Below are 22,541 nucleotides of genomic sequence, written 5' to 3' on the forward strand. Positions count from 1 at the left end.
TCCCAACCATCCCCTATTCACCCTTAAACTCAAAGAGTTTTAAGGTAAAGCAAAGAAACAAAAAAACTGAGGTAAAGTTTACCTTGTAAAATACAGGACAAGGTGAAACAAAAAATAACCTAATTAGGTTTACCTTTATATAGGGCAGAATTTGATTCATAATTATGGTCTCTCTACCTTCAGTGGGCAAGTTCTCACAAAGTTCTGAAAGAAAGAAATAGAAAAAACTAATAATGCTTACATACAGCCATTTACAAGAAGCCAGGTTTATCAACAGTTGCAACTTAAATCATGTTTAAGCAAATAAGCTCTAAGAGGGGAAAACAGCTCTTATTCTAAATGTACCTTTCATCGACCTATATGCCATATACACTAATCCAACCTGCAAAGGCATCTTTTTTACAAAAACAAGATACAACAGCTATTTGGTTTTAAATATAAAGGGAGTAACCTTGTCCAACAATGTGACATTCCTACACAATGAAATCATCTCTTATTGAAAAATATATTGCACAACAAAAACTATAAAAAAATTCACTGACATTTAAAAAAAAATGAAACAAAATGAATGATATATCCCACAATATAAATTGAACTCCTTAACCTTTTACTTTGTGGGCAGCAGCTGCTCGGACTTCAGCTTCACAGTCTTTAAGTAAGTTCTGAAAGGCGGGGATGAGGTCATTTAGGGTGATTTTAGGACCCACAGCTTTCTGGAGCTATAAAAAAATTTGTACAGGTTTTAATGTATACTAACAAGTTAATTAACATGAACAAAACAAAACAGTGTAACCTTCAAGTATGTTTTTGCTACAAGCACTTTCAATTCAGAAGAATTAATTCAGCAACTTTTGGTACAGAGCAAATCTGTGGGTTTGGAATTTTTTTTCTCTTGCCACTTAAAAAATGTCAGTACAATAATTTTACCTCTGAAAACTTGTCAGCTACCATGTAGCGAACCCTCCAAGATTTATCTTCTGCTGCTTGCCGAAGTGTAGGCATCACCAAAGCCTCGAGGTCCTCCTGAGACAGTAACTGGGCAATGCTGACACAAGCTTCCACAGCTAGGAGACGCACTGAATCCTAAAGGAACAAAATTTCTTTCTGTTAGTCAGACAAGATTTACAGAGAGCCACAGGAAAGTACAGTATGTATGGTGTGGGGCAGGACTGTGGGTGTCGTTCAAAAGAAAAAAAAAAAAAACACTATATACAGCTTCACATCTTTATGTCTTAAAACATACTTCACCTGGAATGGCTTATCTAATCCCTAAAAGTAGAAACAACCTTGTTCTAGAGTCAACAGTGAAGTAATTCCCTTAGCCAGAATGCAGAGTTTCTATTAAGGAAAGTGAAATGAAAATGTAAAAATTAAGTGAAAAAAAGAGAACATTTTAATGGTGTCTTCAAGGCCTTCCTATAAGAAGTTGTCAAGGGATAAAAAAATGAAAACTATACTTGAACAAACTGTTTAACAGATCACAACAAAAAACAAGAGAATAAGGGGAAGGGGAACAGGAAGCTCAGTTGTCCAAATACTCAGTTTGGGGTGGCAGTGATAGCAGGCATGAAATGACGACTTGGAAAGAAATACACAGAAAAACAAAAAGGCAATTAAAAAAACAAAACAAAACAAACCACTGGATTTGATTGAGAATCAGGGACAGAATAACTTTGAGGTAGCCAAGCCTAGAAAAATGCAGCAAAAAAATTTAGAAAGGTATGAGACTGATGAACTCAACTTCCCAAATGTAAATTGCCAAGTGTCAATATAATACCCACGTGTCCTTTGAGCAAGTAGAAATACACAAATTAGGCAAATCAATGAGAAATTAGGAATTGAGATTATAGCTTTGGGAATCATAAATATGTTAGTGGAAACTAAAAATACGTAAACACAAGCACCCAGGAGGGAGAGACCAAAAATGTGAATAGTGTGTATGCATATACGGGTACATATTTTATATCTATAACATACACATACATACACATAAGAGAGAGAAGTGAAATTTTTTTTAAATTTTACAAATTTCACAAATTAAAAAAAAATTTTTAATTGTTGGTCAACAATTTACTATATGCCCAGAACGCTCACCCCTCCATCCAAATGAACAAGCCAACAAAAGGGCAGAACTAGGTTCTCAGTAGTGGCTATACAAATATTTTTGGAATCCAAAAACAATGCTAAATCAAGGGACTACTATCATCTATGGAAATATATACCAATAAATATTTGTTAATCAATTACCTTTCACCCCTATACCTGTTCCTTTTCCCAGGTTCTTCATCTCAGCAATGACGCCACCATCCAGCCAGCCAGTTTGGGCTCAAATCAAAACTCAAGGTCTCCTTGATTGCTCTTCCCCTCATCCCATCCAATCCCATCGTAGTCCTAATGACGCTGCCTCTAAACTGATCTCTAGATTCTCTCCACCTTCACTGTACCACTTTCGTTCACCATCCTGTCTTACCTGGATTATTGCAAGTCTCCTAACTGGTCTTGCTGTTTCTAATCTCGCCCCTGCCCCTTGTAATTCTTCTACCCAGAAACCAGAATGTTCTTTTTAAAATGTAAATTCCATCAAATCACACCACCCCTACTTAAAATCTATGTGTATCCTCACTGCATCTAGAATAAGGAATCCAAACTCCATACCCTGACTTACAGGACCTCTGCTATTTGTCCCCTGCCTATCTTCTCCAACCTCATAGCCCACCAGAGTCCCTGTCACCCACTATGTTCCAGCCCTAAGTGTCCTGTCCTCCTGGAATTCTCTTTTCCTGGAGCTCTGGCACTCCAGGAAAGGGTATGGCTGACATTTTTCTTCTGTGTCTCAGTTTATATCACCTCCTCAGAGTCCCTCTCCAACTAACCAGTCTAGATGTATGCCCTATGATCACTCCCTGTTATGTCACCCTACTTTATTTTCAACATAGCGTTTATCATTATTAATGCTTATTGATGTTTATTATGTTTTCCCTCATCAAAATGTACACTCCATGACAGAAGGGCCTTTGTATGCCTTTGTAACACTGGATCCCAGCACCAGAACAGTGCCTGATACGTAGCAAGTATTCAATAAATATCTTTTCAATGAATGAATAAGCCAAGAACAGCAATTCTATCAGTGGTCAAACAGAATATACATACACACATTTTACAACTAAGCATTTAATATTTTTTCTAATATATCACTAGAAATTATATGCCTCTTACCAAAAAACACAGTCCCACAAATGAAGTGGTCTTACCACCCCAAAAATATCAAATCTAAATCTCATTAAGCTTCTAGATCAGGGATGGGGTAAACACTGGTCAAATCCAGGACTGTAGCTACTTTATAGAAATAAAGTTTTACTGAAACACCACCATGCCCATTAGTTCACACACTATAGTGCTTTTGTGCTGCAACAGCAGTTGAGTAGTTACAACAGAAACCGGCTCACAAAGCCAAAAATATTTACTATCTGGCCCATTACAGAAGAAGTTTGCAAACCCTCCTCCCCCACACTAGATTCAACTATCAATCTGTACAATATACTGAGGACAAAAGAAAATGTTAATTTATACCGTGGAAAGCATAATCAACGAAATCCTAAATGAGGACTCTAAACCTATCTGTCCAATGTGGTAACCACTAGCCACCTGTGGCTTCAGAGTACATGAACTATGGCTACTGTCACATGTTCAAATGATTATTTTGGACATACTGGGTTAAATAAATTATTAAAACTAATTTCCATTTTTTACTTTTTAAAATGTGACTACTAGAAAACTTAAGATTAACTTACATTCTATTTGTTAAACAGTACTGTTTTAAACTATAATGTTGAAGTAATAAATGTACAGAAAAGTAAGAGGTGATTATCACGAAAGTCAAGATGAGGTGTTATCTGAAGCGCGCAGGGAGCGGGTATGTTCGGGAAGGAACGTGTGCTAGTCTTCTAGGGTAGTGGCTGTCAAAGTTCTGTTTGCTAATAAGATGACATGACCTTATTCACGGAGTTGTATATTTTGTGCTCTTTTCTATATGCAATTTTAATAACATTTTTAAATAATGTGGAAAGAAAGATTTACCATCTTTCAATCTAGAATCTGAGAATGACACTCATCAGTATGCGTCATGTGAAGTGATTCTAGGATAGACAGTAGGCAAATTAAAACCCCAAAAGGATTCTTCCAGAGTCCAGAAACTCTGGGGGCAGATCCTCTGAACCAAAAAGAGAAGCAGTACAGCCTGGCTGTGAAGGCTGTGAACTCTGGAGCCAAACTGCCTAGATTCCGATCCCATCTCTACCACTGCTGACCATGCAACCCTGAAAAAGTTACTTCAATTTTCTGTGTGTTTCCTAATATGTAAAATGGGGTATCTACCCATGGGGCTGTTGTGAGGACCGAAGTACTATCTTATACGTAAACCCCTTAAGACAGGCTGAGAAAAATTACACACTTAATGTAGGTGCTCCTTATTGTTATTATTTCTACCCCAAAAAGATAAAGGTTCTTGGATTTAGAATTGCTATTATACAGAGTTACCCTATGCACTCATCCAGAGGACATAGAAGGTCAAACAGCCTTCTCAACACATGCCATGCTTGTTTATCTGAAAGTCAAAAATTCCAGGCAACATTACTCCCCCCATGACTGGCTGCAATGCACGAAAGTATGTTACCCCTTAACACAGCTTTGATCTTCCCTTCTAACATGGCTCCCATTTCCTTTTTTTTTTTTAAGATTTTATTCATTTATTAGAGACAGCGTGCACGTGCACACAAGCAGGGGGAATGGCAGAGGGAGAAGGAGAAGCAGACTCCCCCACTGAGCAGGGATCCACGACACGGGGCTCAAGCCCAGGACCCCAGGATCACAACCTGAGCCCAAGGCAGTCACTTAACCAACTGAGCCACACAGGTGCCCTCCCATTTCCTCTTTGACTCTTCTTTTAACCACTGCTAATGTAAGAGAAAATCACGGTCTGGTTAATAAAGAAATATAAGGACACTGAGATGGGTCATATATAAAGAAATATAAGGACACTTAAGTCTGAGAGCCCAGACTTAAGTATCAATTTAGCAAAAAGGATCCTAACATGAGAACCAAAACTCCCCTTAAAACGTTAGAGGAGGGGAGCATATCCATGTACCTTAAATACTAAAGGTTAACTTACTTGTTCATCTGAAGCTAGATTAGTGAACAGTGGAACAATTTCACTTTTCACACTGTCTAATTCCAAAACTTTTGCAAATTCGCCCAATTTGGAAGCAGCAGCACGTCGTACCATTGGAGTGTCATCTGAGCACAAGGAACGGAAGTGCCTGGAAAAAATAAAATAATGAAGGTATCTCTTGTCAAATACTTGATTAAACACCCCCAACACACACACACACACACACACACACACACACACACACACAGAGCCATGTTAGAGGTTTTCTCTTACAAACATCAGTGATTAGGCTTCTACTCATGGAAGTAACAAATACAAAACCACTAGTACATTCAACTGAGTGACAAAAAGTCATGTTACCACTTCTCCTATCCTGCTGGATAGCCACTCACTGTTAACAGGCTATTATTGTGTAAACTGTCAGCTGTGAGCTCCCAATAATCCCAAATAACTAAAAAACACCATATCTTACTGTCTAATTTCTGCTTTGACAGCATTTGAAGCCCTGGGATAGCAAACGCTGAACAAACCACACGCAGATGTGCGAGAAGTGAACCAATCCCCACTCGCCAGGCGCTTCACCAGAGGTACAAAATGAGCTTCCAGAGCAACAGGAGTATGCTCCTGGGAGATCTGCCTCAGGGACTCCACAGCCTTATCTCGAACTACGGTCTCTTCCACAGTTGCCAGACTTTCCAAAGGAGGCTGAAAAGACCAAAAAGGAAAATCAGAGAAGAAAACTTACTGAATCAGGTTAGCTACAGATTATCACCTTCTAAAGTGACTGAAGGGAGGTGGTACATATAACCAGAATGTTAGCTACAGCACACCAAATGGTTACTTTCAGTTCACACAGTGATAACATATGGTGGGTCCAACCTGAAGACACGACTTCTGTAGGACAGCCAAGATCTCATGTCCCAGATGGCAATTCCCAGATGGTGTCTACAAATGACACAGTGGAGACTTGACACAATATTAATATTACCGTGAGCTGAATGACTAGGTTTAAAAGATATGTAGCCAAATTCAGATAAGATCATGTTTATTTCCTCAAGAGTAAGGCAAAAACATGAGCAACACTGGGCACCACAATTACATGATGACACCTCATCAGGCCACTGAGCCCACACAGGCTTTGGAGTATTATTCTACCATTCCTGGAAATGCAAGCAACCCTTGTCCACTAGTTCCACATTATCAACTTATCTAACACATGAAAGGCTGAGTCCAGAATCTCTTTTTTCCGAATACATCCGGAATCTTATGAGCCAGACATAGAGCAGGAGTTGCTGACAGAACAATGAGAATACAGACATGGTAGGGATCCTTGTTTGCAGCTTCAGAAACAGAAAAAACCAAAAGGATTGGTCTGGACCGAGATCAGTAAGTGAACATGACACAGCCCAGTAAAAAGTGCAAGAGGGCTGGTTCTCTGAACCCCTACCTTTCTGGATGTGCATTTGAGCTAGGTATATTCAGCATATGCCATGAGCTGCAAATGTCAGAGACAAAATCCACATACAGAACTGACCAAGAGAGTGAAATAGAATTATGAGTCAACCTAATAATGAGTCTACCTATTAACACATTTCAAAAATTGTTTGGTACACACAGAAGTAGAAAGCACTCAGCTTTCCTAAGAGGTATTTCAGAAGCCCTCTTAAAAGACACTGCTTTCTTACTTGTTTGTGAATGCCTCTCATGATCTACCCCTTGCCTTCTCTGCGCTCCTCTCGTACAGTATCACTGGACGGTCTCTATCGCCACTATAACATAAGGCCTAGCTCCTGAGAATCAATCAGTTGTCGTCTCTGGATCTGAAGTCTGCCTATTTCTCCAGGCCCTTTCCCTACAGCCCCACCCACCATTCCTGTGCACTCTGGGTCAACACACCAGCAAGGCAACCTGTGTCACACTTCCAAACCCCTGAATCAATGAATGATTATTGTTGTGTTGTAGCACTGAGGACAGAGAAAAAACAAGGCAGACAGGTTCCCTACTCAATAGACTTTATATTCTAGTGGAGGAAGACAACCAATCAAGAAAACTATCATATGGTGAGGAGCACTCTGTGAAGAAACAGAACAGGATGATGTGCTATGGGTGACTGGGAGGCAATTTCAGTTTGGGCATTCAGAGAGGCCTCTCTGAGAAGGCGCACTGAAGCTGGTATCTGAGTGACAAGGAACCAGCCACCAGAAGCTCAAAGAACATTAGCGGGAATACCCAGTAAGGCAATAAGCTTGGTTTATTCAAAGAACAGAAAGACCACTGTACACAGAATGAGGTTATCAAAAGGGAACACGGCATGACATAAATTCATAGAGATAGCTTGTCCCTTAGTTTACAAAAACTAAGGAAGGAACTAAGAGCCAAGACAGGAAGTGATCCATTTGCTGGGTGAAGAGTGAACTAGAGGGAGAGGGTGGGAGGCAAGAGTGGAAGGCAACTGGTCAGGCCGTTACTGCAATAATTCTGAGGAAAGATCGTGAGGTATGGGAAGACGAGAAGAAGAGCTAAGTAGTGTGGGGAGGAAGGAAAGTGAACTGATTTGGAATGTACACAGAATCTATAGGAATTACTAACACATCAAATGTGGAAAATGAGGGAAAGAGGATGCAAGAATCTCTTCCAGGTTTTGGCTTGCCTAAGTGGGTAGACAGTGATGCCATTTACTGAGATGGGACCACTAAATGAGAGGCATATTTTAGGGAGAAAATTGAGTTCTGTTTCAGGCATGTTAAATTTTAAATGCTTGTTTGACATCCAAGAGGAAAAAAATCACAGACAGATATAAGCAGATATTTATATCCGTGGAAAGGTCAGAGATAGAAACAGAAAACACAAATCAGCATCACATAAGACAGTATTTAAGCCATGAAGAATACATTTCTATGTCGTCCAATTGGTGAATTTCTAGTCATCCTTCAAAACCTAGTTTAGACGTCACCCCTCAAGAGGTTTTCTCTCATCACCCTGAGTTAATCTCTTTCTCCTTTCTATTTAGGTACCTTGTATGTGCTTCTATTTTTCCATCTAACACTGTACAGTAACTACTTGTTGACACAAAAGGGGAGAGACCTCATTCCATTCACACTGGTCTTCTTTAACATTAACACTATAACTTCAGTGCCTGATACAGTAGGCTCTCAGTAAATGTCACCCAAATTGAACTGAACTCAAAAAACCCACAAAGTAGGGGCGCCTGGGTGGCACAGCGGTTAAGCATCTGCTTTCGGCTCAGGGCGTGATCCCGGGGTTATGGGATCGAGCCCCACATCAGGCTCCTCTGCTATGAGCCTGCCTCTTCCTCTCCCACTCCCCCTGCGTGTGTTCCCTCTCTCGCTGGCTGTCTCTATCTCTGTCAAATAAATAATAAAATCTTTAAAAAAAAAAAAATCCACAAAGTAAGTCAGAAGCAAACCACAGGCTTACGATCAAAGATAAAAAGCTAATAAACATTTCCAAGGAGGCTGATTAGTTCAGTCTGTAGAGCATGTGGTTTTTTGTTTTGTTTTTTTAAGATTTTATGTGTGAGAAAGAGAGAGTGCTCGCACACACACGAGCAGGGGTATGGGGGTGGAGAGGCAGAAGGAGGCTCCCCACCGAGCAGGGAGCCTGATGTAGGGCTTAGTCCCAGGATCCCGGGATCATGACCTGAGCCGAAGGTAGACGCTTAACCGAGTCACCCAGGCGTCCCAGAGCATGCAGTTCTTGATCTTGGGGTTGTTCGAACCCCACGCTAGGTGTTGAGATTACTTAAATAAATAAAAACTTAAAAAAAAAAAAAAAAAGCAGCTAATAGGCATTTCCAAAACCATGACACTGCTAGATGAGAATTAAGATCTCCAATTTGTGTGTGTGGCAGGGAGAACCCATAAAAACAATCAAACCCTTTTTCTCCCAACCTCTAAACTAACAAGCAAGTCCACAGAGGCAAAAAAGAGAAGAGGAATAAGTTCTTATGCTCAGAGTCAGAAAAAATAAGTGCCTACATTATTTGTTTCCCCAATAGCCAACACTGTGACTATCCATAAAAAAGATCTGCATTAAAAATGCTGTAGTGTTCCTATCATCAAACAATGTATCATTTATACTGGAAAAGTTCTGGAAGAATGATAGGCAGAATATACTTACCAGCAAACAGTAGGCAAAGTCAGGACCTCCCACCAGGCCAGTGAAATTTCCCAGTTGCTCAGCAAGAGCTAATAGTACCTCATCTTCATCATATATTGTATCTGGAAATGACAATAATCCAGTACTCATCAACAAGGATAGCTGGCCCAGAGCTGGATACTCACACAAAACTAGGAATAGACTCGATATTTAACTAGATAGTCCTGTAACAGTCCTAACAACATTCTGGATCTGTTTTACACAATGAATTAGAAATTGACAATCCTGTATCAATTACCTTCCCATTAACTAAATAATGTTTTAATACCTCTGGCCACAACATTATGATATGCCCTGTCTTGTTTCTTTTGCACAGAAGGCATCAGGCTCAGCTTAGTACTTAATAGCATGGTTAACAAATTCTAAAAAAGAGTCAAAGTTTTGAAAGCCAATAGAAAATTTTAAACCAAAAATTCACATACCTGTAAGGAATGGCAGCAGTTCTGTTCGCGTCCTTTCTACTCCAAGTGCTAGAGCAATTGTTGATAACTTCTTAATACTGTTGAGACGGAGCTTTAAAAAAAAAGAAAGTGGAAAGAATGAAGTAAACAATTGTGATTTAGACCAAAAGACAAAAGTTGCGAACAGGTGAGATAATGACATACAGTGACAAGGAGGAAAACCTTCAATTTAGATTTTATTCTATGAGGAACCCCAGGAGCAGTGGGAACACAGCTTCATTTTAGCCAAACGAAGGTTTCTTAAGAGCAACACTCAAAGGGCCCATTAGAAAAAGGAAAAAGAATACCACATCCAGGAAGTGAGACAATTTCAAAATGAAAACACTTTGGCAGCGGTGAAGCAGGTGAAATGGTTGAATCCTTGGCTTTCCAAAAAGTTACACCAGAGCTGATACACCGACTCCTCTAGGTTAATAAGCCACCCCACTCTCTTTCTACCCAACAAGCCAGGCCGGTTTTCAAGCCGAGAAGGCTTTCATCCACCTGCGGCTCACAGGGCCCTCCGACATCCCTGCCACCCGCTCCAGCCTCCTCGGGCCCGCGCCGCCCTCCTCCCCGCCCAGGACTGAACGCGCGTTCCCCCTCAGCACCGCCCGGAAGGGGCGCCCCGGCGAGAAGCCGGTGCTCCCACAACCGCCAGGACCGGATGCGACGCCTCAGGCGCTGCGAGGAGGGGTGCTGGAGACGCCCGAGGGAAGGTCTGGTCAGGCCAGTGCAGCCCCTCATGGGTCTGTATCCTCCTCCCCATCAAATTTCTGCTCCAAGTCAGGCTCTTCCAGTCCCCCGCCCCCCCCACCACCACGGAGCCGGCCTTTCTACTTCCCCACCACACGCCCGGCCGGACCCGCCTCCATTCCCCAGCCCGATTCTAGTACCTGCACATCCTCGTTGCGGAGCTCGTCAATTAAAACCGCAATCGGGTATAGCGAATCGTCTCCATCTCCTCCCGCTGCCCCCGGGCCGGTCCCGGGCCCCGATGCGCCCGCCATGTTCTTTCTCCTCCGGCTGCTCGCCGCCGCCCGCCCCGCGCCCAGGCCCCGCCCCGCGCCCAGGCCCCGCCCCGCGCCCAGGCCCCGCCCCGCGCCCAGGCCCCGCCCCGCGCCCAGGCCCCGCCCCGCGCCCAGGCCCCGCCCCGCGCCCAGGCAGGCGGAACTAAGGCCCGCGCTCCCACTCCTCGGAGGCCGGGGAGCAGAGTCTCTGCCGGAGTGGTGGAGGTCACTGCGCAGATCCCGTTGCGGGAGCTGTACGTTTAAACTCCAGAAGAAGGGTGGGCTGAGAAACCGAATGGAGTCCCCACATCCTTTACGCAGCCGAAAGTAACAGGGGCAGGAATTCATTCTGCTCTTGATGGGCTGAGGGGTCAGAGACCTACCTGAGTGATACGAGCTGTGCTCCTGGGACTCAAGCCGACCAACCACCAACGAGGATGCCCAAGGCCCAGGAGGAAAACAGATTTAGCACCTCCCCTGACTTCATCCTGGCCCTGAGCCACCGGGTCTCCAGCCCTAATTTCCCCCGCTAGCCTCAAGCTTCCACAGAACCCCTCCACCTCTTCCTCTGGCCTGTGAGCCAGAATTGTATCTGGCTCCTGCTCCGTAAGACAAATAACGCGGGCGGTGAGAGAAAATGAACACTGCTGTCCAACTCCCCAGTCAATATTTTTTCCGCTTTTTCCATGCAAGCTGTTAAAAACATGCTGCTCTCTTGTTTTTGTGTTTCTTTTCAGTTTGGTACTGGAATGGTGCCTTCTGTTGTTTTTTCTTCCTCCCTCTTTTAGGTCTTTAGCATGCTAGAAGTACAACAATCAAGCAAAACTAGGACAAGCTTTAATCCTTCCAAACTGGGTGGAGTGGCTACTTTGCCTGTACAAGAAAGGCTAAACTGACCCCCCCTAGAACTCCAAGAGTCCTCAAAGGCACCAGGAGGGGGAAGGGGGTATCGGAGTTTCTTATAAAACTTAATGGAAAGTTTTCCTTTACCCTTCTGAGGGCAGCACAGAACCACCAGAATGTCTCCTCTTTTTTGTTCATCTTAGATTATAAGCAGCTTAGAGTGATAAACTATATATGGTGATCATAAACTCCAAAATGGTAATTGTAGGTCTGATTAATAAAAACAAAATTATTAATGAATGCCATCTAGGAGACTTAAAAAAAAAAACACTGCACTCATCAGAGGAGACAGAGTAGATAGAGCCTTTGATAGGAATAAAAGTTTGGGAACCAATGGACTGAACAGTAGCTCTCAAATTAGGTCTGTGGATGTATTCTGTAGGGACTTCAGTTTGGTTTTCATTTTGGTAATAATTTTTGGATTGATATAAGCATATTCTGGACTATTTGGATGACCACTTTATAACCAGTATTGCCGCCCTATTTCAATACTTAGGTTTGCATGTGTGTTCCCGTGCTGCTTTTACCCTTCCAGGATAATGAGAAAAGAACGGAGGTGGATTAAAATGAAAATGGTGTTTTCATGCACAAAATGAAAGCTAAATGACACCATGGAAATGCACTGTCGCAGCATTTCCAACAGAAGAGTAGTGAGAAAACAGGTAATACAGGTCTCTTGGTGGCACAGGCACATTCACTTCAAAAGAAGCTAAGCGTTCACAGGCAATACCTGAGTGACAAGGGATAATTCAGTCTCCTGTGTATTTGATTTGCAGATCTACTTTGGGTTTTTAGTGTATATAAGAACTATAAATAAAAGAACATTATATTCCTACTTTATATTTGCAAGTTTAAGTAACATCATAATAAAAATAATTTAAGTTGGGGGCACCTGGGTGGCTCAGCCAGTTAAGCATCTGCCTTCAGCTCAGGTCATGATCCCAGGGTTCTGGGATGGAGCCTTGAGTCTGGCTCCATGCTCGGTGGGGAGCCTGCTTCTTCTCTCACTTCTCTCTCTCTCTCTCTCTCTCTCTCTCTCTCTCTCTCTCCACCCCCCTCTCAGATAAATAAAAAAATCTTTAAAAAAATAATTTAAGTTGCCTGAGAGTTTCCATAATTTTTTTTTCCCTTTAGAAATGGATCCAAATACCACTCAAGGTTGATAAACAGAGGGCTAAGAGGTTTTCGGATTTTGTACTTTACCAGTTAGAAGATCAGAGGGGAGGCGCCTGGGTGGCACAGCGGTTAAGCGTCTGCCTTCGGCTCAGGGCGTGATCCCGGTGTTATGGGATCGAGCCCCACATCAGGCTCCTCTGCTATGAGCCTGCTTCTTCCTCTCCCACTCCCCCTGCTTGTGTTCCTTCTCTCGCTGTCTCTATCTCTGTCAAATAAATAAATAAAATCTTAAAAAAAAAAAAAAGATCAGAGGGGGTTCCTACTGGCATGGGAAGGAGAAATCTGTTCCCTTATACTTAATGTAAAAAGTCTTCAGAAATGGTGGAGGAAGCAAGCAGAAAGAGAAGCACATTAAGTCAGATCCATGCATATCATCATCTACATGTCAGCTCAAGCTTAGATGAGCCTCATTCTGAACAAAAATTAGCACACTGATTAACACTAAGCTAGTTTGTTTAAAACTCAGATATGCTTTCCTTACCCAAGCACAATGAACTGGATACCTAAGGAATAACTATGATTAAAGATGAAATCACTAGCTGAAAAAAACAGGTGCCAAAAAATTGCCTGGTTTGAGAGTCATCAATTCTAGACTTCAATTCCCACCTCTGTCTCTGACTCATTGTGACCTACCTCTTCCTATGCCTCAATCCCACCTCCCACCCCCTCACCCCCAATAAAGTGGAGTTAACCACCTCTGGGTTCCTCTCTAGTTACTGTGATGATGTGAGAACAGAACAGGTAGTAAACATGGAGATGCTAATAAATCCTTCAATAAAGAAACTAATTAAAACAGACTACAGCAGAAACAGGCTATTTCAAAAACTGGGCCAAATGGAAACTGGAACAAAATCTAAGTCTTTTGGGGAGTGTGGTCCACAGACTATCTGAATCACCTAAGATGCATGTTTAAAAAATGCATATTACTGGCTTGCACCCCAGATCCACTGAATCAGAACCCCTGAGAGTAGGGCGGGGCATTTGACTGTGTAGCCCTGGTGATTCTAATGTACACTGATATTACAAAGTCATTGATTTAAAAACATCTGGAAAAATCATTTCCATGTCAACAAGCAGCTGCTCAGGAAGAGTCTGAGAAGAGTCTTTGGAGGCTGCCTCCTGTCCAGAAAAAGCAAATGAGTGCAAAAACTGCTTATCGATAAGCAATTCTGTCCCTATTGCCAGATTAAACTGATCCCTCTTTTCCTGGACTCTGGGAATGCAGCTAAGCATGACAAATACAGCACTGTGGCTCTGAGCTATTGCCACATCCTCTCTATTGCTCCCCTGGTCCCCTCCCCACGACCCCCCCCCCCCCACACACACACATACATACACGAAACTAATGACCAGGGAGCGCCAGAAGCAGCAGCTGATATTTGGCTGGGGGTTTAAAGCAACACTCAGGAAACAGTGTGACATTCTCAGCACAAAAGCACTGAGTTCTAACACCCACAGGCAGTTCACGCATCTAGTGAATCAAGTGAAGACAGGGTCAGACTTGCCCCATTCCTGTCAGACGAAGCATCAAGACTATGGAGAAGCACAAGCAGATGGGACGAACAGGCTTAGTCTTGTAACCATTCCCGGCGTCACAGCAGAAAAGGGTCAACCTGGGGGTGCCTGGGTGGCTCAGTCAGTTAAGCGTCTGCCTTCAGCTCGGGTCATGATCCCAGGGTCCTGGGATTGAGCCCCATGTCAGGCTTCCTTCTCAGCAGGGGAGTTTGCTTCTCCCTCTCCCTCTGCTCCTGCTCTCTAATAAATAAATAAAATCTTAAAAGAAAAAGAAAAGGGTCAGTCCTGAGGAAGTCTGAAGGACATCACCGTCATGCTTTGTAGCCTCCTGCCTCACATTGATTCAGCTCGCCTCTTCCTCCCCACCTACTGGGCTCTACAAAATAAATGTTCATTCAAGCTGATCTGCTTCAGAGCCACCCCCCCACACCAGAAGAGAAGGCCAAGTGCAAGAGAGAGACCTGTATGCAAGTGGTTTTCTCAAGGCAGACTCACAAGTGTCATCCCATTGAAAAGGCAGTCAAGAAATAGTAGATGAAAAAAAAATTTTTTTTAATTAAAAAACAAATAAAGTGGGTAGATGGTCCAGTTCACGCACTAGAAGCCTGAGGTACATGCAGGCATATTCCAACTATCTTCGTTTAGCAAGATGACCCTGGTAAACTGATTCCCAGGTCTGTACTTAATTCATTGCAAAGCAGTAATTATCACCATGGCATTAATAATATTTTGAGTTTATATTTATACAAAGACTGTCTTAATCCTGTGGAACTCAAACATTTTCACCTCAAAATTTTAATTCCATTTTAACATTGGGAATACTTGACAAAGAAAAAGAGGCTTTGTCTGGAATCACACAATGAATCACAATGAATGAAAGAGCTGTGTAACGCGTAATCATGGATCATTACTACTCCTGGCTTTACCCTCTACCTCTACGCCACAGTTTACCACTAGATAGGAAAAAAAGGTGTCGGATTTCTAGAGCAAAACTTCTCTTGAATTCTTTTTTTTTTCCTTAAGATTTTATTTATTTGTCAGAGAGAAAGAGAGAGCGTGCACAAGCAGGGGGAGGGGCAGAGGGAGAAGCAGGCTCCCCGCTGAGCAAGGAGCCTGATGTGTGTGGCTCGATCCCAGGACCCTGGGATCATGACCTGGGCCGAAGGCAGACGCTTAACCAACTGAGCCACCCAGGCGTCCCTTCTCTTGAATTCTTGAGAAGAGCAAATCAAAGAAATGGAACAGCCAGTTCCGATTCAGGGCAGTATACAGAATGGTTAAAATAGGGGTATCTGCGTGGCTCAGTCAGTCAGGTGTCTGACTCTTGATCTCAGCTCAGGTCTTGATCTCAAGGTCATGAGTTCAAGCCCCCACGCTGGGCTCCATGCTGGGCGTGGAGACTACTTTAAAAAAAAAAAAAAAAAAGAGTATACACTGGAGTCAAGATGACCTAGACTGACATCCCAGCTCTGCTAATTTCTAGTTGTATGACTTTGGACAAAGAACTTACCCTCTCAGAATCTTGGTTTCTACATCTATAGCGTAGAGCTGTAAAGCTTACTTCATGTGGTTGTTAAGATTAAATCATGCATATACAGTGCTTCGATTACTACGTGACGAGAGTAAACCCTCAAATATTAGCCATTAATAGTTATCTACTGAGGAAGTAGCAGCAGGAAAGAAAACATTCCAATCAACTGAGCTATGGCAACAGAGGACCAGTATAAAAAAGATGAAAGGAGTATACGACTTAGAGAAGACCTAACTCAAGTTCTTCCAAAAGGTTTTCTCATTGGCAAAAAAATAGAGCCAAATCTTAGCTGAGGTCTCTCGGGGTTCTTGTGAGGAGTAAGATCCATAATGGGAAGTACTTTGTAAAGGAAAAGCACTATGCAAATGTTAGATGTTACTGAGCACCAAGCACTCTACTGAGCTGGTGCCCACAGCAAGCAAAAGAAGAGAACATCTAGAGATCTACGCTCAAAAGATCTATGCAGGCCCCCAATTCCCCAGCCAGAATGAGTACTTCCTCTAACCTCAAGGACAGAGGAAAGCTACAACAGACCTGGAGATCAAACAGGCAGGGTGACCTTTCTCAAAAGTCTTAGGCGTTTGAGTTCTATTATGGGCTCTAACATTCTTAGGACAGACCCCTGGTTATCTTGTCAGAGGCTGTACACAGCTCAACAAAAACCCTTTGTCACAAAACAAACAAAAACAAACCCCCTTTGTTACAGTGTTAAATGCAAAAGCAAGGTGCACAGTGTTACTGAAATTGTGGGGTATAACTTAAGCTGAAAATGCTCGGAAATAATAGATTGCTCCTAAACAGGTAGTATTAAACTACCTTAAGATTAAAAGAGAGAAAGTGCCAGAACAGAGTACATAGTATCTTACCACTTGTTAAAGTAGAATACACACACTTGCGCTTGTGAAAGCATTAAAAAAAAATGGTTCTAGAACACACGTGAATCACATTGGTTGGTTATGGGAAGATAACAGGGTACCTGGGGAACAGGATGGAAAGGAGATTTTTCCACATTCAGTATTTCCATCTGACCTGTTGTTTTTTTACTATATACTATATTCCAGATTTTACATGAATTCACCCATTTTTCTGTGTTTTATCTGTTTCAGGACCCAATCTAGGATACCAATATCCAGGATATTTACGCTTTTTGAATCCTGAACCATGAAAATTCTTTGTATTCAAACAAACAAACCTTTTGGCCCTTGCTTAGTTACCACACTGCAGACTAGACTCTGCCTCTCCCTGACTGGTCTTTCTCACGTCATCCATAAATATGGGTAACAGCCCGCTTCTGCCAGCTGCTCCCTGTCTAGCCCTGCTATGTCCACAAAGTCAGATTTCCCTCTTTCTTATTTTTATAAGCCTTCATCACCTGTCCTACACTAGACCCAGACAACATAAGTAGTGGCCTTCAGCATGTAGGCACCCTGTACCCAGGTTCCAACTAGACAGAGGCTTGATTTAGCAAAAACACAGCTTACTTAAAATGTTCCTTGTTCCCTGAAAGCTTTTTCCTATAGTGTCCCCTGAAGACGATATTTTTCCCCACTGTCCTTCCTGATCTTCCCAGAACTATTAGGAAAAAGGTTAGAAGAGTATGAAAGAACCAATACCGAGGGCCCCAGACATGCTACTCACATCTCGGCAGAAATTCAGCTGGGACTGTAATCAGAAACCGGAATTTCCACTACCTTCTAGGACTTCAGGAAATCAGCTCCCTTTCTGATCTGTGTGATTAAAATTAGCTGGGCCACACAGTGTTCTAAAAAAGCCCCTAGAAAGACTGACTCTGTTATCTATACACTCTTACTAGGACAACCTTCAGGCTGTGGTTCCTGGAGGCAGATAAAGAAGGTGGTAAAAAGGGGCGCCTGGGTGGCACAGCTGTTAAGCGTCTGCCTTCAGCTCAGGGCGTGATCCCCGCGTTCTGGGATCGAGCCCCACATCAGGCTCCTCCGCTAGGAGCCTGCTTCTTCCTCTCCCACTCGCCCTGCTTATGTTCCCTCTCTCGCTGGCTGTCTCTGTCAAATAAATAAAATCTTTAAAAAAAAAAAAAAAGTGGTAAAAAGACGGAAACGACTTTGACTAGGTCATGTTCTTATCTCTGCCCATCTAATCATTTCAGATACCTCAACATAATATCCAAAAAAGGAGCTCAAGGACTGTGGACTCCAAAGAAGTCTCAAAGTAGGGAGTATGAAGTCATGGTTGAGAGAGAGGACCTGGGGTCAGACTGCCCAGGTCTGTGACTTCCTACCTAGAAGATCTTGGGCAAGACGCGTAATATCTCTTGGCATCAGTTTAAGAAGAGGATAGTAACAGTTATGAAACTCATAAGGTTGTTGTAAGGATTATATGAGAAAAAAGCAACTTGAAACATTCCTGCAGGCTTAAATGCTTAATAGATGTTAGCTATTATTCGTATTATTTTTCTACAGAGCAAATCTGACAATCTAGAGGGTTCAGGAAAGGGGGGGAAAAACACACCAAAAAACCCCCAAACCCAAACCCCCACGCTGGCTTCGATAGCACATATACTAAAATTGGAATGATACAGAGAAGATTAGCATGGCCTCTCACAAGAATGGCCTGCAAATTTGTGAAGCATTCCATAACTAAAAAAAAATAAATAAACAAAGCACACACACAAAAATAATAAACCAACAATACATTCCCCGTATAGTTCTAAGATTGAGTTCAAAAGAGAGTGTCTATCAGGTGTCACACAGATAAAGAAGAAAATCTCCTGTATCAAAGAGCTGAACTTGTCTGGTCCTCAAGGTCTGTCTGTGGGTACCCTGTACTTTTACATCTAAATGTTCTGCAAACGCTTGCTTTTTATGCCCTGCACAGGAGGAGCAATCAGAGGTATTCTAAGGCCGTTACTTTACAGGGGCACAGCCTCTGCTAAGCGATAGTACTTTCCTTTGAGCTACTGTGAGGGGGAAGGGAAGGGGTCTAATGTGTTGGCATCTGGTGGAGGGGAGCACCCTGCCCATTCACATATCCTCTGGGTCGCCTCTGACAAGATCAGTGAGTGAGTAGAGGCAAAGTCAACTTTGGGTTTAGGATGTCATTTGCTCATGTTTGAAAATTCGACAAAGGGCAAACAGCGGGTAATTACACCTGAAAGTAGCTGCCGTCCCTCCTCTACCAAACACATGCCTTTTACTACCTATGAATAACATTGAGGTCATGTTAAAGAGAACTGAAATTAACTGAGAAGAATTGACCTATGGATCATTTCTCAACCAGGGAATCACTGTTGCAAGGGATGATCCATCCCCCATAAAACATGGGCAATTTTTGCAATCAGGAAATTTTTGCAATCACAGCAACGTAACAGTGAAACATAGGGATACATATTCTAAAGAAATGTAGCTCAGATATTTCCATTTACACTGAAATTTATACACTAAGAATACAGCAAATACTGAAACAAATCAGCTTCCCGGAGGAAAAGGAGCTGTGAAATTTTCAGTGAGATTGGGCTGCCCTCTGCTGGGCACTTGGAGAAGTCTCCATGAGGGCACCGTGGGCAGGGCTGCCTCAACAAGTTTTCAGAAACAGTGATACTTGGAAGTAAAACAAAAACAAAACCAAAAAAAAAAAAAAAAAAAAACACCCACCCACAAAAAACCATGGCAACAAATGTAAACTTTGGTGTTATTTTTTAGAATATCTCCAGTAATCACAGACTGTGAAAACACAATTATAGAAAAGGCCCAAGGGAAGGGGAAGGGGATGACTTTTAAAAAAACGCCTTAGATTCTTTTATAAATGTAGCACTGTAAAACCAGTCTCTTTTGCTACAAAACTCCACAAATATTTTACTGGCAAGAAAAAAAAATGAGAATATATTCTCGGAAATACCAGGGAGGCTGAGAGACATTTTGTTAACAGAGGCAAGAAAGCAGCAAGGCCAACTGCTGAATGATACATGGCGTTTTCTTGTTGGTTGAGTGGGCACATTTCAGGTCATTTCTCTCAAAATGAGATTAACCTTTGCTCTCATGTCTGTGTGAGCCTGTGGGGGGAGGAGGGCAGCAGCAGCTCCAGAGAGGCTCTGCCCCAGCTCAGCGGCACAGCAACAAAGGGGAGGTCTTCACTGCCCGTGTCCCAGAGTGAAGTATCGACGAAGTAGGCTCACCCGGCGGGTCCTGTGCAGGGCTCACTACCCACCTACACTTGTTTCATTCCACTCACGAAAGCCACAGGTTCTTACCTGAGCAGGCCGATCAGTGCTGATCAATAGGGTTTGAACTTGAAGGCCAGACAGCCTTCCTCAAGGTTGGCTCTGCCTGCTCAAACACTGTCCTCCCAATCAATCAATAAAACGGCACTTGAATGGGTCTGAAATTGCCAAAATGGGTCATTTCTCTTTTCCAGATGTGTTACCATTCAAATGTGCTGAGAGGATCAGTGGGAAGAGAACTACAGTAAATTATTAACATCCATTAGTGTACATCAGTACCATATTAGTTAATTGTTTCCCAGAAAGCAGGGCCCAGAGAAAATGGTAATAAGTGCAGGTAAGGTTTGAGTCAATTAAAAAAAAAAGTGGGAGTTGGGGGATGGCAAGAGGGGTGGATGGAAGCCACCGTGTGTAGGCGTAGCCAGGGATTGTAACTGGAAAAGAACACCAAACATTTTGCCTACTCAATTACCTCGGATCTCTGGCGTGATTGTTTGCCTTCCAATCTCTAATATCAATAGCAGTGCATAGAAAATCACATAAAAAGTTTTTTGTTTTCTTTTGTTTTTAATGATGCCAGGGCCCATCTGCGGCCACTAACTCAGAATTCCTTGGGGGGCTCAAGCAGATAGTGGCAGCTTTGTAAAGGGTCCCCAGGCGAGTCTCTGGCAGCTCTGCCTGAGAAGCACTGCTCTATCAGTCACATCCTCTCCAGCACTGGGGGTGATGCTGCTGAAGCAGCTAGCAAACAGACCAAAGAGCAAACCCTTCTCATTTGGCAATTTGAGATTCAAGAGTTAAAATGGCAAATACAGGACAATGGCACCCATTGCCAAACACCAGTTCTGCAGGCCAATGAAGGTCAAAGAGAACCCTCCTAAGGTGGGTGATGGCTGGAACCTGTGCTTTTAAGTCTGCAAAAAACCCTGGTCAGAATTCATTTTAACTCACACATTGGAACCATCGAGAGTCAACTGTTCATACTTTCCTCTCCAGGCACGTCATCACACAACAAGCAGCCCAGAGACTAGAAGCAAAAAACAAGAACCAACAAAAAACGCTACCACTCTTAAGTATTTTATGAAGATACGTAAGGGTCACTTAAAGCAATTTTTTTCAATGCTCCTGCTCAGGTAAAACGCTAATCTCTTAATTTCACCATGAGCTATTTATGCGAAGAAAGTACGACAGGAATTCCCAGTCTGTGTCACTACAATTCAGTAACTTCATACCCCTATCTAAATTTGCCTTGTTTTGCTTATCAAATCCATGACTTATGATTTATTTCAATGTCAGTCAGGTCTATGTTGAACTCTGCAGCTGACGAGAGCCAAAACAGCCTTCAGTTTTAAAAAATCACCCACTAGCTTGGTATTACTGAATTTGAATGTATCACTTACAAAGCCATCCTGCAGTTAGACTTCCTTTTCCTAGCAGGGCTGGAGGGGAGGCCATCTGCCCCAAACTCATTCAGAAGGTCTCCTGAGCTAAGTCTGACCCTCCAAAATCAAATATTAATAGAAATATTCAATAAAGGTACCAAATCTCTTTTTAGAAGGTACTCTGGGGAATCTGCCTTCGTGTGAAAGTCTGTGTACTTCGGGAGAATTCCTAAAATACGCACATTATTGAGCCACATTCACACCTTCCAAACTGCCCTTGGAATACCCAAGGACTTACATCTTGCAATGTTTTCTATGGCCTAAAAATCTGCCAAATTGAAAGCAAAAGCTGTGTATTAGTTGCAGGTTTCTTTCTACTTTTCTTCCTTGGTTGTCAACAAACACGTACACGACCAAAATGTTCAGGGAACTGCGTTGAGCACTGGGAATACACACAGGTGTGACATGGGCTTTGCCACAGATGTGCCAGCGATGTTCTTGAAAGGCAGGTTTCCAAGGATTCCATGTCAAGGTCCCCTGCCATTAGTAAAGACATTAGGTACTCTTAAGGGATCAGGAAAGGAAGTAATCCTGAAGTCTAGAACGGCTTCACAGACGAGACACAGACTCAAGCTGGCCTTAAAAGTCAGAGTAACAGAAGGAAGGATGACATTCTAGACAGAGAAATATAAATTAAGGCTGTGGACTTCTCCCTCCTGGAATTACAGTAATAAAGCACCCTTCTCTGAAATGACTTGAAAGAAATAAAACAAACCAAGTTTCGTGGGCATTTTGGGTCCTACAGAAAGAAAACTGACAACCAATCGTATAAAACCAGATAACTACTAAGAGTTATTGGCTATAAGTATGAGGTGTTGGAATGATGTCAGGAATTCATTCACAAAAAACTTTCATCGCTCCTAACAATCCCCAACAAAGGGGGAAATTACCTAAATGTTAAATATTACCAGATCTACGCTTCTATGAATGTTAAGACTGTCCTAGTCGATTTTTTTTTCATACAAAAACCTAAGGGGGATCCA

The 22,541-nt window shown here is 42.6% G+C and overlaps 1 protein-coding gene and 1 non-coding gene across 6 annotated transcripts in view; one reads left to right on the plus strand and one right to left on the minus strand.

Moving 5' to 3' along the window:
• Nucleotides 1-10,834, minus strand: part of PPP2R1B (protein phosphatase 2 scaffold subunit Abeta) — a 35,117-nt gene extending 24,283 nt beyond the window's left edge. For 4 of the 5 annotated variants that reach the window (XM_026505790.4, XM_026505787.4, XM_026505791.4 and 1 more), the window contains exons 1-8: nucleotides 10,683-10,834; nucleotides 9,769-9,859; nucleotides 9,308-9,408; nucleotides 5,640-5,872; nucleotides 5,168-5,315; nucleotides 928-1,083; nucleotides 605-719; nucleotides 134-204 (exon numbers count right to left, since the gene is read on the minus strand). In XM_026505790.4, the coding sequence (XP_026361575.1) occupies nucleotides 134-204; nucleotides 605-719; nucleotides 928-1,083; nucleotides 5,168-5,315; nucleotides 5,640-5,872; nucleotides 9,308-9,408; nucleotides 9,769-9,859; nucleotides 10,683-10,796 (1,029 nt within the window). In that variant the 5' untranslated portion in view covers nucleotides 10,797-10,834. Of the gene's footprint in view, nucleotides 1-133; nucleotides 205-604; nucleotides 720-927; nucleotides 1,084-5,167; nucleotides 5,316-5,639; nucleotides 5,873-9,307; nucleotides 9,409-9,768; nucleotides 9,860-10,094; nucleotides 10,116-10,682 lie in introns of those variants that run through there. The other variant, XM_057316964.1, reaches the window with a different exon arrangement.
• Nucleotides 10,835-18,436: 7,602 nt separating this feature from the next.
• Nucleotides 18,437-18,540, plus strand: LOC113260228 (U6 spliceosomal RNA). The gene has a single exon (XR_003317866.1). It is a non-coding gene; the product is annotated as a U6 spliceosomal RNA (small nuclear RNA).
• Nucleotides 18,541-22,541: the final 4,001 nt, after the last annotated feature.

Source organism: Ursus arctos, unplaced genomic scaffold (assembly GCF_023065955.2).
Source record: "Ursus arctos isolate Adak ecotype North America unplaced genomic scaffold, UrsArc2.0 scaffold_22, whole genome shotgun sequence".
Lineage (NCBI taxonomy): Eukaryota > Metazoa > Chordata > Mammalia > Carnivora > Ursidae > Ursus > Ursus arctos.